We start from the raw sequence: 14,839 nt of genomic DNA, 5'->3' as shown, positions 1-14,839 counted from the left end.
GAAGAGACAGCAGTGCATATGATAGTGTTCCAAGGGAACACTTCCAGACTGGAGCAAAACTCCACAAAAGAGGTCAGAAAGATATTTTGATAATGCAAAAGAGAAAATTAGAGAATAATTGGCTGATATGACCACTGAGTATGCAGTGAATTTACTAAAATATGAGATGTTGAAACAAAATATTCCGTACTCTCAGCAATTTCTTGGAGATCAGGTGGATGAGAAATTCTGAAATATTTCAAATTAAATATTTCAGTTACAATAAGTTACTATTTGCAATATTTTATGATAAAATTCCTCACAAGCTCTATCTGAAATCTGTATTTTTCCATTGAGATGACGTTTACACATGGAAAGATTCAGTCCAATCTTAAACTCAACATGGTTCTGTGCTAGTTACTTTTCAAATTGCTTGCAGCAGTCACATGACGGGATGTAATTTTTCTCTTAGTCCACTCCCCTCCCCACTACACATATTGTTTCTCCTGGCAAGTTATTGTTGATGAAAGGCCAAAAGTTTGAAATTGTCACAGGTGTTATGCTATACTGGTGTCACCAGATAGCACCAACTGTTGTGTGACTCTGGCTGCAACAAGTCCTTCTCTGATTAGACACAGACATAGACATGTACACAGACATACACCTTGCACAGGCACTGCAGACAAACACAGCCAATGCTGTGGCAGTGCTCCCCCAGCAGCAGCCCCAGCTGAAGCCACAGTCACCAGCGGGGGCTGTGATGGCTGCACCCAGCTCACTCTGGACCTTGGGGCACGGAAGGAACCTGCAGCCAAGGGCTGTTTGGAGCAGTGATCCACGCAGGTTGCTGTAAGCCATGAACAGTGAGAGCTCTGGGCTGCACACCAGGATCTCCTCCTGCCCAGGAACGTCTGCCCAGGTTACGCCTCAGGGGTGAGCGATTCCTTGCAGCAGCACGTTCTCAGTAAGAGGTTAATATGGCTTTTAAATGTAACTGCTTGTTAAACTTGGACATGTCAGCTGAGTGACACAAAAGATCGATTGTGTGCATACAATCCTCCGGACATAAACCACTGTCCATAAACCAAGTCTGTGCTGCTAGGATTGGATCCGGCCCCACCTAAACTCCTCTCTGAGAAGTTTAGAAAGCAAGGGGGGCTCTGTCAGGAACTCATGGCTCAAGGAATGGACTTCCCTGACAGCTTTGTCTGACTCTGCCCTCTCTGCAATAAATAGTTGAGTGTACCTTGCCATCGAATCTTGTTAAAACACAGTCACATCTACGGCTGAGAGTTGTTAGATCAATAAAGCGTTTGGTAACTTGTTTCTTACAAGTGAAGGGCATGACGCCATCCTTAACACACAGAAGAACCACAGAGAAGCACCAGACAGCACCTATTATCTACAAAATGTGAGAAATATTTAAGTATACAATGATTCTTAATATGGCCTTCTTGTAGCTGGCATAGCTAACTTAGTTCTCGCAGACTCTTGGAAATGAGTGAAACATGCTGCTGTTTAGAAGTTTCAAATATTTCTTCTATGGGAAATTTTTTTTTATGTGGAGAATAAATTTCATTGTACGATCATTTCATAGGCATTGTAATGAACATTTTTAGTGACCTGACTGGATTTCTACATTTAAGTATGTGGTCTATTCTATTTTCCACGACAGCATGCATTTACACAAGTCATTATTATTTTTTTTTGATTCTGTAATGTACCACATGCTACGATTGTAATTAACACCTTTGGAGAATTTAATCTCTATCATGCAAATGTGCATAATAATGATGAGGTCCAAGAGGCAAATCTTTTAAAATTATTTATAGTTTCTTGCTTATGACTGTGCTTATGAACCTGAAGCAGATTTTAAAGGTTCTTAGAGTTTTGTATTATGACTGGAAATACAACAGGTAACCTGTCTGATCCTTCATTCAGTAAAGCACCCCATCCCCAAAAGAAAATAATATATACTATCTGTAATTGTATGTGTCTTGTGTAACACAAAATTATGTTTATAGTAAGAGTCAAACAAAGCAATTATTTGCATATATCTGGAAGACTCTTGCAGCATTAAAATGCACATCAGAAATGCATATTTCTTTAATATGGAAAGATACAATTTTTTCAAATGAAGATAAAATTACAAAATTTATTTTAAATAAAAGTTATTTGCTGCTCTATTCTATAGACAGATGTTCTTAAAACACTTTGTAGAGATTCATTATCTAGTACAATCTAACTTATTCTGGAGATTGCCAGGTTCAGCAGATGCAGATTTATGACAGAAGCTCGATAAAGTATAAACCACAAAAAACCCTCATATATATTCAAAATTCATAGTTCACATGTTCAATCACTTTATTCACAATTATTAGTTGGGTTTTTTTAATTATCACAAAGTTACTAAGAGACTATCCCAGAAATACATTAGTGTATCAAGGAACACTATGAAAATTCCTGGACATCTCAGCTGCAGTTGTCCATAAACATTTGATTATATGCCATTCGTTTTTATATTTTATGACACCTTAAAATATTCCAAGTTTATTTGAACAATAAAAGTGTGTTACTAGTAGCCTACAATAACTTTACTCCACTATCAGGAGTACACCTGTTAAGCAGTTGTCACAGTGAGATTATAACTGATAAGTTCTATGTTATAATAAGAATACTTAATCAGTGTTGATAAATTTGGGGCACTGAAGAATACCAAAGAGATGTGATCACTAAGAAAAATACAATTTAAGAAGAAAACAGGTCATTATTAAAATATTATAACACTAACGTGTTTCTTTATTAAAAATAAAAATAAATGAAACACAGTATATCCTTCTTGTCTTATATTTCACCCTGTGCATGTAAATTTTACTTTTTTCTGATCAATTCTGTATGTGCCCTTTTTTAAACAACTGAATGCAAAGGTTTAGTGAAAGGAAACCATTGAAAATAACAGATAGGAGATGCTGAGCATTTGCTAAGAGGGTAATATACAACTACCGGAAGAAAAGTCTCCTGCCAATATGAAGCATTAGCCATGAACCGTGATGTCCTGTTTGATGACAAAGAAGATAGCAGAGCTTTTTGAAGGTTTAGAAGATGGAAAGTCAACAACAACGGATTTAATAAGTTTACTATACAGTACAATATAGTAGAATACAATGTATAGTATAATATAATATGCTACAAAGGATGGCAATGGAAATTTTACAAGATTATTCCCTAAAACTCTGCAGTGAGAGCAGATGACAATATTAACAAGCTTCTCTCGTGACCAAGATCAAACATTAGGAGTGAATGAATGAAAGGACAGGTCTGGCAGCATCCCTCCACAACAGAGGGTGCATATACAGCCTAAGGAACCTGAAGACAGACAACAATTCTAAACCTGCATATTTCCTCCAGGTCAGGACAGAAATAAGCCTTCTGCAAATGTGTCACTGTTTTTCCAAATAAAGTAGAAGTCTGATAGTACTCTGCCCGCTGGCAGAGTAAAATTTGCTGGTTCCACTTAACAGTTGCTCCTTAAAGTACTGGTAGCTTGACAGAGATGATAAGACCCTTCTCCCAGTCCTCTTTCTCACTTAAATGTTAATTTATCTATTGTTGGAACAAACTGTTGCAAATTTTAAGCTCAGTGTTCTCCTGGATGACTAGTGGAAAAATTCATGTGCAGTACTAAATGAAACAGAATAAAGTGCCAAAAAGGTCATGAGATACAGAAGAAATGTCACAAGAGGGGAAAAATGGAGTAATACCTACAAATCCCAAAGATGATGAAGCTCTTCAAGAATGTATGAATGAAAAAGCTAGCTCATTGTTAGTCTGTGCTAAAAAATTGTAGTGACTATTCTCATGACAAACACACCTAAAGACATGAATTATTACAAAAAGGGAAATAAACTTCTGAATATTTTGTAACACATTGGAAACTTTAATGTTTTGTGTATATATTATAATATCTTTAAGGTCAAAGTTCAGTAGACTCAAAACTCCAGATGGAGAGAATGGCTCACTTTGCAATACAAATTTGAGACGTCATAAAATTTTGTGTCAAACTGCAAAAAAAAAAAAAAAAAACAGGCAAGATCCCATGGGATGGTTCAAGAACCAATAAACTTTTACCACCAATAAAACAGTAATTTACTCATGCAAAGTGAAACTGAAAACAGCAAGTTTGCAAAGTGCAGTCAGAGTAATGCAGTAAGGAGCAATGTAGAAGACTGCTTGAGTGTAACAGGCTTGTGTTACACAGTAAAAAAACTTGTAGCAAAACCTACTGAAACTTTTTGCATAGTTTCAAAACAATTCTAGAAAACAGACAATATCATATCACAAGAGTACAATATTTAAAACCTTTACAGTCATGTATAATTGCATATGATAAAACTAGAGTAAGATACAACAAAAACTCTGGAGTTCAATAACACTTTAGCAAAATGGTTTTAGGTTTTGAGGCAAGTACTAAACAAAAGTAGAACTCCAAGAACTCTGTTTCAGTATTGCTAATTTTTTTTAGAATTTCTCCCAAATTCTGTCAAACACAGGACATGGCATTAAAAACAACAGGTCAGAAAACAGCATGGTCCAGGAATAGTACTTCAGTAAGTAAAACCGATGAAGAAATTCCAATTTTAGAAGGCAAGCAGGTTAGAGGCAAGAAAAAAAGACTCAATCGAAATTGTTTGGGTATTTTCCACATTTCATTTTGAAAGAAAAGGAGAGATGCAACAGTTATTTTTATATATTACAATTCCTGTACTACCAAATCTAGTCAGTCAAATCTATCACTCTTTCGCTCTGCTCTTCCTTGCTCAGTTATTTGCCCCTGTACAACAAAAACTTAGAATTTAATCTTTGATTGCTCACTGATCTTTCTGAAGTGGTTTTCAATTCCCTACCCAGTACTACAAGCTCTCTTTAACACAACTCTTATTTGAGAAAACACATCTTTGCCATTTCTTTCTTTATGGAAAGATTAACTTTTTCCTCATCTGTCTTTCTTCAGCTGTGGAGAAGCAGTATTATTTATCTGTGGTAAATAAATTTGTCAGTAGTTAATTCCATTGTGAAGAATTCTTAACTTACCACAAACCATTCTGTAAAATATCAGAGAGCATTGTGTTCTCAAAGCTTATTCTTCTTCTCTGCCCCACTAACCTATGCATCCATACAAGCATGCACCTTCTAATGTAACAGAATTTCAAGAGTGGATATGTGGATTGAATTACCTTATACAAGATGGTATATTTTATGTAAAGTGGTTCACATATTTTTGTAGAAAAGGAGTGTGATAGCTCAGTCTAAAGTCTGTAAAATATGAAGTACAGTCCATTCTAATATGCTAGGTGTTACCTTGGCTAAAACTTTATGCAATAAGAGTGATTTGATTTAGAAAGTGTGAATAAAGTTTATGTGAGAAAAACAAGGAAGTAGTAGAATGTGGAAACCCAGGACACCAGGAATATTTTTCTGTCTGTTCTGGGGTGTCCTGACCCCCAGGAGAGCAACTGACTATGACCCTCACTCATGGAGAAAGTTTCCTTAACTCCAGAATAGACTAGAATCCACAAATGTGTGAAATTACAGAGAGTAGTGTAGGTTTATCACTTGGGTGAGAAATTTAGGCTTTGGGACTTTTAGTATGCTGTGGATAGAAGCAAGATAGAGGGCATGGGGTGTCATCCTGAACTCCTTCTTCATGCTTCTTCTTCCTTCTTCTTCATGGGTTTCGGTGGCATTTTGAAATTGGGCAGAAAAGTCTGCATTGTGCGTTCCAGGGATCAGTTATTGGGTTAAAAGGGAAAATAATCCAGGTGTCAGTTCTTAATTGGATAGTTTAGTCTTAAAAGACCTTGTAACAAGAGATTGTTAGCCATTCTGTGCCTTGCTAATGAAAAGCTGCCGAACTCATGGTTGTGAGACTGTTTTACTGATAAGGAATAATAAACACCCGAGCCCAAACATGAACTACCATCTCAAGTGCCTTCAATCCAGACCTAGAAAAACTAAGAATTTTTTTTTAATTTAGTAAGAACTAGTGAGTTTACATAGGCATATATGCACTTTATTGTCATAGAATTATAGAATATGCTGAGTTGGAAGAGATCCATCAGGAACATCAAGTCAAACTCCTTCCCATATGGAGGGCACTCCAAGGTCACACCATGTGCCTGAGTGTTGTCTAAACGGGGTTTTAACTCTTTCAGGCTGTGATCACTACACTGGGGAGCCTGTTACAGTGCCCAAGCACCCTCTGGAGGAAAAATGTTTTCCTGATATCCAACCTAACCATCCCCTGGCCCAGCTTTGTGCCATTTCCTTGAGTTCTCTAACTGATCACAAGAATGAAGAAATCAGTACCTGCCCCTCCATTTTCCCTCACAAGGAAGTCGTAAATTGCAATGAGGTCTCTCCTCAGTCTCCTCCAGGCTGAATAAATCAAGTGATCTGAGCCACTCTTCACATGACTTCCCTTCCAGACCCTTCACCATCCTTGTGGCCTTCCTTTGGATGCTCTCTAATAGGTTATTGTCTTTTTTTCATTGTGCACCCAAGAAGTGCCCCCAGCACTGGAGGTGAGGCTGCCCCAGGGCAGAGCAGAGCAGGACAATCCCCTCCCTTGCCTGGCTGCTGATGCTGTCCCTGATGCCCCCAGGACACGCTTGGCCCTCCTGGCTGCCAGGGCACTGCTGGCTCATGTTCAGCTTGCCATGGACCAGAGCCCCAGGGCCCTTTCCATGGCACTGCTGTCCAGCCTCTCGTTCTTCAGTCTACACACAGCCAACATGTTTCTGGCCCCATCTTGGGTGCAGAATCCATCACTTGCCCTTGTTAAACTACATCTTATTTGATGCAACTTAGTAACTTGACGGTAATCATCTTACTCAAGCACATGAAGCCTTATCTCCATGCTAAACAACTCCTACTCTCCAAGCCTTTCCTCACAGGAGAAGTGTCCCATCCTGATAATTTTTTTGTCCCTTCTCTGAACCTGCTTCAACAGGTTCATGTAATTCCTCTGCTGGGGACCCCAGAACTGTATGCAGTATCCAGGTGGGGTGTCACCAGCATGGAGTAAAGGGATAGAACCTCCTACAGTCTCATGACCATGTTGCTTTGGATATTTGGTTTTCTGAAGTATTCAGTTAGTATCTTGTATAGGTATTTGCATTGATATTTCTTCCTTTTGAAATTACTTCCATATGCCAAAATGTAATTACTTGAGTTCCTGAAAAGCACAGAGTAGTTACAGAGAGGAAAACATAGGTACTAAAAATCTTTTAGCAAAATTTATACTGTAAGTTGGAAGAAAATAGTGATAAAAATGTATTGATTCAGTGTGGTAGAGCTTCATTCTGATTTCATAGTTGAAATGCACTGAACCAGGCTGTGTAGAATCACATCAAATTAAACAAGTTGTTCTTCTGCAACTTATCTACCTATAGCTAACACTTGAGGTTCTGTTGTTTTTTGTAATTAGCAGTAAAAGTGCATGAAAAGATATTGTGCAATAAAAACAAAGACAAACCTGGTTTTATGGGTACACTTATGGCAGTTACATTCCTGAAACTTAAAATGGCACACCTTGCCCATATCTATCTAAACTATTTCTAAGGCATCTATCGTTTTCATATCTGAATGCCAAAGTCAATGTAAAATATTTACTATGGGTGGGGACAAAGACTGACTAAATTCAGATAAAAGTACTCTGTTTAACTGAGCGCATACTTGTATTATTAATTGCATTAAATTCTTAGGTTTAGGGGTACATGTCTTAAAAAAACTTCTAAAGAGCACAAAGCCCTGAACATCAGGAAGTACTAAATGAACTCCATAAGAGCTGGAGAAAGAAGAGTTATCAAAGGGGAACCCTCACAACTGAACCTGTGAATAAACAAATCCACTTTATATGACTTAGAAGACAGGCATATATCAGTAGCTGCTGTCTCTGAACACACACACACACACAAAAATCACAAAGGCAGCCAACAGACTGTCCAAACATATCCAACACAGAAAAAACCAACTGGTTGATCATTTTGTATTCACTGAATATTAAGAAGTATTAAGAAGTATTATGGTAGCAAACAAAAGTCAAAAAATACCAAGCACATGTGTTCCATGACTTCATCCTTTCAATTAAACAGATATAATTTAGTTGTTATGTTCCACTGAGCTTACTATCCTGCTCCAAATATTTATCTTTCTTGCTTTTCCTCCCTTTACAGAAAGGAATTTTTAACAGAAAATTAAGGAAAGCTGTCTTTCCACATTTAACTAAGAGGGTATGATTTGAAGTATCCAAACATCCTTCCACAGATCTTTGGACAGTGTGTGTACGAGGGATCACACACGCTGGATGTCCACACAGATGGGAACTGACAGTCTCTTTCCCTCTCTCCTCACAAATCAAAGCATGTGTCATTCCACCCCTGGCAGGACAGATCTGTCCTGCCAAAAGGCACTGAGGTAATCAGCCCATTTTAAAAGCCTTATAAAGAGCAAATCAAGACAATCCAGAAACTGGTTTTGTCGAGGACATACCAAAAGACTTAATTTATCTTGTGCAAGTCCAGCTGTAATATGTGCTGTGGTGTCCCTGTATGGGTGATCTTAAAGCATTATGAATACTTTTACAGTAATACAATATAAGAGAGATTTGTGAGGAAATGGAATTTAGGTTTGCGTACAGTTTGCTTGAAATCCCGGCCACAAAACGTAAACAACTTGTAGGTGCTGTGACTGTAGACTGATTTTGTTTACAGACTGAGAGGAATCCAGGCTAAAAGTTCAAGATTAACTAGTTTTAATTTCAGTTTCAGGCAGAACTAACATTCTCAGAAACTGACGGATATTCAGCAATCTCTCCAACAAAAATGAAGGCCTTATGCACCTCTGCCACTTAAATCCTTCTATTTCAACTCTGAAGGCTGTACCTTTTCCTCTCTAAAATCCTTAAAGTAGCAGTTTATCTTTCAAGTGTTTGAATGAATTCAGGGGTACAGCTAGAGAAGAAGAAAAAAAAAGGAAGTAGAGAAGGACTTATGACTAAAAGTGATAACCCAATTATTACTGTGAAAATATAATGGTCACATGATAAAGAAAATGCATTTTGGTGTCAAAAGTTCTACAATCCAAGCCACTAGAGAGAGTGAACTATAGACTTTATGATAAAAAAGGGAGAGAAAGGGATTGCCAGAACAATTCATGAAACTCCCACTCACTTCTTGACTGTGTGTGAATGCTGCTTCAGAACCTTGAAATCAGGGAGGTACCATCTAAATTAGGGGGTTTTAGCACTCTGGATCTGTGGTGCCTGTTTGGCATCACTGCAACATACAGCAGTATCTCTAGTGTCATACATTAACTTCTTATGCTATCTAGATACATAATCTAATAACCAGAAAAGATAAGAAAATTTAAAAAAAAATTAGTGACATTTTGCAAAGTCAGAACAGCTTACCAACTTACTGGTGGCTTGAGGAAGAACATGTTATTAAAATTTTTAATGCTGTATGAACAGTGCACTAAACAAAAAGGATGTATACATGAATTCCACAACTTTTCTTAGATTACAAAATTGATTGCATTAGAAAAATAAAGCAGAGATGCTCATTACTACAGTGGGCCAAATCAACCCCAGAATGGATCCTTCATAGTATAATATTTTGAATTAAGGTCACAACTACTCCATTTTCAAATGCGCTGTTTTTCTATAAGCTGTCTAAAGTGGATTATATGCACATGGAATTAAAACCACTATAGTGCCTATGTAGCCACAGGTCTATCACATAGTATCTCAGTTTTCTGACCAGATAACCAAGTGAAGACATATCAGTAACTACAGATTTGATGGTCTTTGGAAACCAATAAATTTTTAATGCCCTTTGTAAGCCGATAAGCCTGTGGTCTGATCATGTATGTCATTGCTTTGTCACTTCAGAAACATTGTTCTTTGCAGGTTCTCAGGTAATTCGTTGTGACTTGCTGCTTGACTCTGTACTTCTCCACTTGCTTGACAAAACATTATTACTCTGATCTGCCTGTCTCATAAATCATAACAATGAAGTATTGATTTCAGGTCTAGTATTTCATATATTTGGGAAAACCTCAACTGTTTTCTACACTCATAGTGAAAAAGGCATTCTACACAAACTTCTGAAGCTCACTAGAGAAAGTGCATTTAAACAAAATATCACTTGTTAATACTCTGCAAGCCTGTGTCCTTTTATGTTGCCCAAACATGTTTGTTAGCTTCACATCTGTCCCCTTTCTTTGTCTGTCATACTGGACTGCCTACACACTCATAATCACACACGATAATTTCCCTCTCTAAACCTTCAGATTTTTTTTCACCTAACATTGTAAACCAGATCTGCCTGAATTACCTTTTTAACCTGCACATTTTTATGTATAGAATGTTTTATAAATTATTGAACACAGAACAGCAGCTGGGATTTATGCATAATTGGTAAAGAAGCATTAAATATACTATTTCATTCAGTTTTCTATTTTACACATGCAATATCTGAACAGGTACACGGGTTTCAAAAAAGTATTCTTAAATTATAAAGGCACATGTTTTTTCTTATGCTTTTCAGTGATAAAAATATTATTTTATACAAGAAATACTTTACATAAATACATACACAGTAAAGATTTAAGCACACTAGTATACAATGTGCAATGCACATACCAATCACATAGCTATAGTGTAGATCTAATTTCAGACGAATGAAGATAAACTTCAAGAGCATATTCGTTTGCGGCTTAGAATGCACGACTTGTTTTCTTTGAACATGTCATCACACTCCTTTCTTTATATTACATTTTTGTTAGAAGAATAAAGGGGTGGGGGGTGGGGGTAGGGAAGAACTCACAAGCAAAAAACCCAAACATCTCAGGACCATCAAAGCAAACACGAATGTGGTTTTGAGTTACAATAATCTCACATACAACATCTTTTGAAAGAATAATTTTAAAAGTAATGAAATAATACTGCTGTTTTACAGGAGGTAGATGCAAAAAATGAATGTCCTTTTTAGATTTGATCACAAACACATCTAAGTGATCAAGTTACCAAAGAAATACTACTAGTGAATCATTTACCAAGGGCTTCCCTTACGACTTTTCCTGTTTTTCTAGCAACTGCTTTAATAAAAATCACTGTTTCACATGAAATATGTATTGCTATCATTCTTCTTTATCATGCTCTTCTTAATTTCAGCACTGTTAAAAGTTAAATAGATTTATATTATTCTGCTAGGAGGCTGAGGGAGTCCAAAACTGTCAATAAAAAAATAAAATATTTTCAACAGGCACATTAAAGAAAATAATTGCTAAGTCACTCTGGGCAGAACAACACAGAATAAAATAAGTATTTTTTTTATTTTGGAGGGAGAGGAAAGAATGGAATTATTACCTAAGAAATCAGAGGAAATTTAGCAGCTTTTGTAAAAGGAAATATATATTTTCTGGCTTCATATTAATTGCTATTTAAAACTTCTGGACTGCAATGAAGTTTAGTCACAAATTAGAACTGTCTATTTCAACCAGAGAGATTAATGCAGAGATGAAACCAAGAAACAGATGCACAAACACCACAGAGATAAATATTCCATTAAAAAAAATTAATATTTTATCTCAACCACCTCAGTGCTTACCAGGTATGTGCCACAGTGAAACGACGCTGTTTTGGTATGTTGCTGTTTAAAAACATCCTTCTCAAGAGCCTTGGAGAATTTCGGGGAGAAATAACTGGACACAGCCGAGGAGAAGCAGGTGAAGATTTTCGAGTTGTCCTGGACTTTTCATGTTGTAACAGGTTTTCCCTCAGGGTCTTCACAAGATCTTCATTTAGCCATGGATTTTGACTGTGTGTATTATCCCCTTCAGGAACAGGCAAATTGTCTGGACTTGTCTGCTGAGCCATGTTTCTCCAGTAACTTTGTTATTAAGGTCTAATGCAATCGAATGTTGGCCTAAGTGCTTAAAATATTTCCGTTCTAAATCAGTTCCCAGGAACTGTTCAGAGACCCTGCACCAGTTCAGCCTATTCTGTCTTCAACATGGTGTTGCCTGCCCTTAACGTCTTTCTATAGATAATGATCTACAAAGGAAAAAGCAAGCTAACTCCTCCACAGAAACTGATTAAACATTACCACTCCTTTCACAGCCCTGCTGCCAAAGATCACTTCTGAGCTATCATGGCAAGTGAGCACGGGAGGAAGAAATTGCTTTAGCACAACCTTTATCAGAGCTGTAAAGCTGCCTGTTAAACTATCGTAACTAATGTGCTGCAGCTGCTTGAGTGACTTCTGGTTATGTACATAAAAAGTGCTGGAGGAGGGCTTAAACATCAGATGTGTGCTCCTTTTGTTTGATTATTCTTTCTTTTGCTTATTCCTGAACCTTCAGGGAGGTGGAGAGGAAGGGAGACTGCTGAACAACCTCTTCTGTTTTTTCAAGGATCTACCATGTTCATCTTTGTCCCCATGAAAAATTAAAGATTCCAAATTATTACCTATTAAACTAAAAAATGCTACAATTAAAGAGTGCAAAGGGGCTTCGTTTCTTGCCTTCTCCTCCCTGCCCTCGAGTCAGTTTATCACAACCAGTTTTCAAATGCATTTAGGAAAGTCAGATACTTGCTACCTTACATTCTTCAGAAAAACAAACCTAACACTTAAGGGATGCACATAAAATAAGACTATGACAGCTACTAGTATGTATTTAATGAGATAATCTTATTTTAATATTTTCATCATAAAATTACCACTGTTTAGTGGTACTAAGGAAATGCTAAACTAAGGAAATGCCTTTTTCTGTTCACAGATGGTGGTGAGATAAAATACCAAAAGCTATTCCAGAAGATAAAAGCAAAGAGCACTTCCAGAAGATAAAAAGGCAAAAGTAGTTGCATTTATTTGGTGAATGCATACAGCTAATAAATTTCATATTTATTTTCATGTAATTATGCAAATAAGAAGTTGGTGCAATTTTATGATACAACAACACCTTTGTCAATTAAATCTGCGCCTTATACTTTTTTACAGTTTTAATAAAATAACTAACTTCATTTATTATGGAATACAAAGATTTTATAAACATGTTAAACTGTGTTGATAACTCACTAACAGCAGATGAACTCTAATAAAGGGAAGTAGGTGAAAATTTGCTTAAAGTTTTGTTTTACAGCAACAGTAACAACAACAGTCTCTTCAGTTATAACAATACTTCCTGTTCATCCTACAGGAACAAAGAATCAACATTTTTGTCAGAGATTTCTCCACGAGAGATATCTCTTTAATATCAGAACACTGGTTTTATATAATTTTCATTGTTGCAATATACTGTTTCTCTTATACTTTGTCTTAGAATTTCCTTTGTGAATAAGAATTTCCTTTGAAGCACACACAGTGTCTTGGCTTTCAGCGAGATGAAGGGCATTTACAATTGCATGACGAGGTGTGAAAGGCAAATACTGCTCCCTGTTTTTCAGCAAAATCAGAAATCCTGCAAAAGAAGCTTTCTCTAACAATGGAGAGGAATCACCTTTGTACTTAGCACTGAAGCCACAATTCCTGATGAGGATAATAAAGGGAACATCATGATGCTGACAGGAGTAGATGAGAACAGCAGAGGAAAGGTCAGCTTACATTAAGAATGACATTGCTATCAGGTGTCAACCCCCTTATGTAGACAAGTTTTAACTGTACTGCGTCATATGTGAAATTTGATAACAATGTACTTGCAAATTTAACTCAGTATTGAACAGCACTACAGAATGCAGAAATCACTGTGCATTATGTTTTTGTGTATTTTTCTAAGATTTTATAAAAAATTCAATCATTATGTAAAAATTAACACTGACCGAATATAGAATAAAGCCCAGATACTATTAAAACTACAAAACCCCAAAATTTTAAGCTGTTTCATTAAGAATAAAATTTAAACTGGAGATAAGGTGTTATTTCACAGACAGAAAAAGAATTTTATTAAATCATAACTAACACATAACTACCTCAATAACTGCTTTTACACCTTCTTGATTGGAGGGGTAGTACACACAGAACTAGTCTTCAACAAGAAGACAAAATACAAGCATGATGTATTAAAATGTTTTTAACTGTGAAGAACAAACATATTACCCTCTGTTAGACTGTTATTTTTTCTTCTTTAGTAAAAAACCTAGCAATTGCATAATAACTCCAAGTACTTCTTTTAGATAATGCAGTCTGTATAAGGAGAGTTATGTTCTTTTCTGCTATGAAATACTGCCATCTGATGTCTATTCCAAAGCATAATCTTTAGACAACTGCAGTGGCTTTATAAAACCAGTCAAACTGACCCATTGGAGATCAGCAATCAATGATGTCATTAAGACCATTAACATTTATCATAGTGGGCCTGGGATCATATTTTAAGGTGTTCTATGTTTCAAAGGTAATTATGGAAGAGGAAAGCCCATAGATCAGCAGTTTTATTACCCTTGTTCTTAAACTAAATCAACAAGAGCCATTGACACCTTGCATTACAGGTATTGAGAGGGCTTGTTACATTTTCAAAGAGGTAAGATACCACATATATAGAACAGCAGGAAAAATCCTTTTAACAGAAGAACTAAACCAAGCCACTATTGGCATGAATAGCTAATGAAATGCTTTTCCTGACTGTGTTAGTAGGTTAAATTTCTGAACATAGATTATCCATGTCCCAGATACCTCATTTTGGCCCATCTTCCTCCTTCTTGCCCTCGAAGGAAAAAGAAAAGCTATGAAAAGTCTCAAGTATGGTCATAAATTTAAATTAAAGCCTGCAGACTGATTTTTATTAGAGACTAGAAACATGAACA

The 14,839-nt window shown here is 36.5% G+C and overlaps 1 protein-coding gene across 2 annotated transcripts in view; it reads right to left on the bottom strand.

Moving 5' to 3' along the window:
* Positions 1 to 14,839, bottom strand: part of PDE4D (phosphodiesterase 4D) — a 348,424-nt gene that overhangs the window by 293,637 nt on the left and 39,948 nt on the right. The window contains exon 1 of one of the 2 annotated variants that reach the window (XM_054286118.1): positions 11,649 to 11,917. The exons of the other annotated variant lie outside the window; for it this stretch is intronic. Within the exon in view, the coding sequence (XP_054142093.1) occupies positions 11,649 to 11,917 (269 nt within the window). Of the gene's footprint in view, positions 1 to 11,648; positions 11,918 to 14,839 lie in introns of those variants that run through there. 2 annotated transcript variants of the gene reach the window in all.

Source organism: Melozone crissalis, unplaced genomic scaffold, assembly GCF_028551555.1.
Source record: "Melozone crissalis strain CALT ecotype California unplaced genomic scaffold, PUWL_Pcris_2 ptg000005l_1, whole genome shotgun sequence".
In the NCBI taxonomy this organism is placed as follows: domain Eukaryota; kingdom Metazoa; phylum Chordata; class Aves; order Passeriformes; family Passerellidae; genus Melozone; species Melozone crissalis.
Note: the sequence above shows the minus strand (reverse complement) of the source record. Positions and strands in the feature narration are given on the sequence as shown.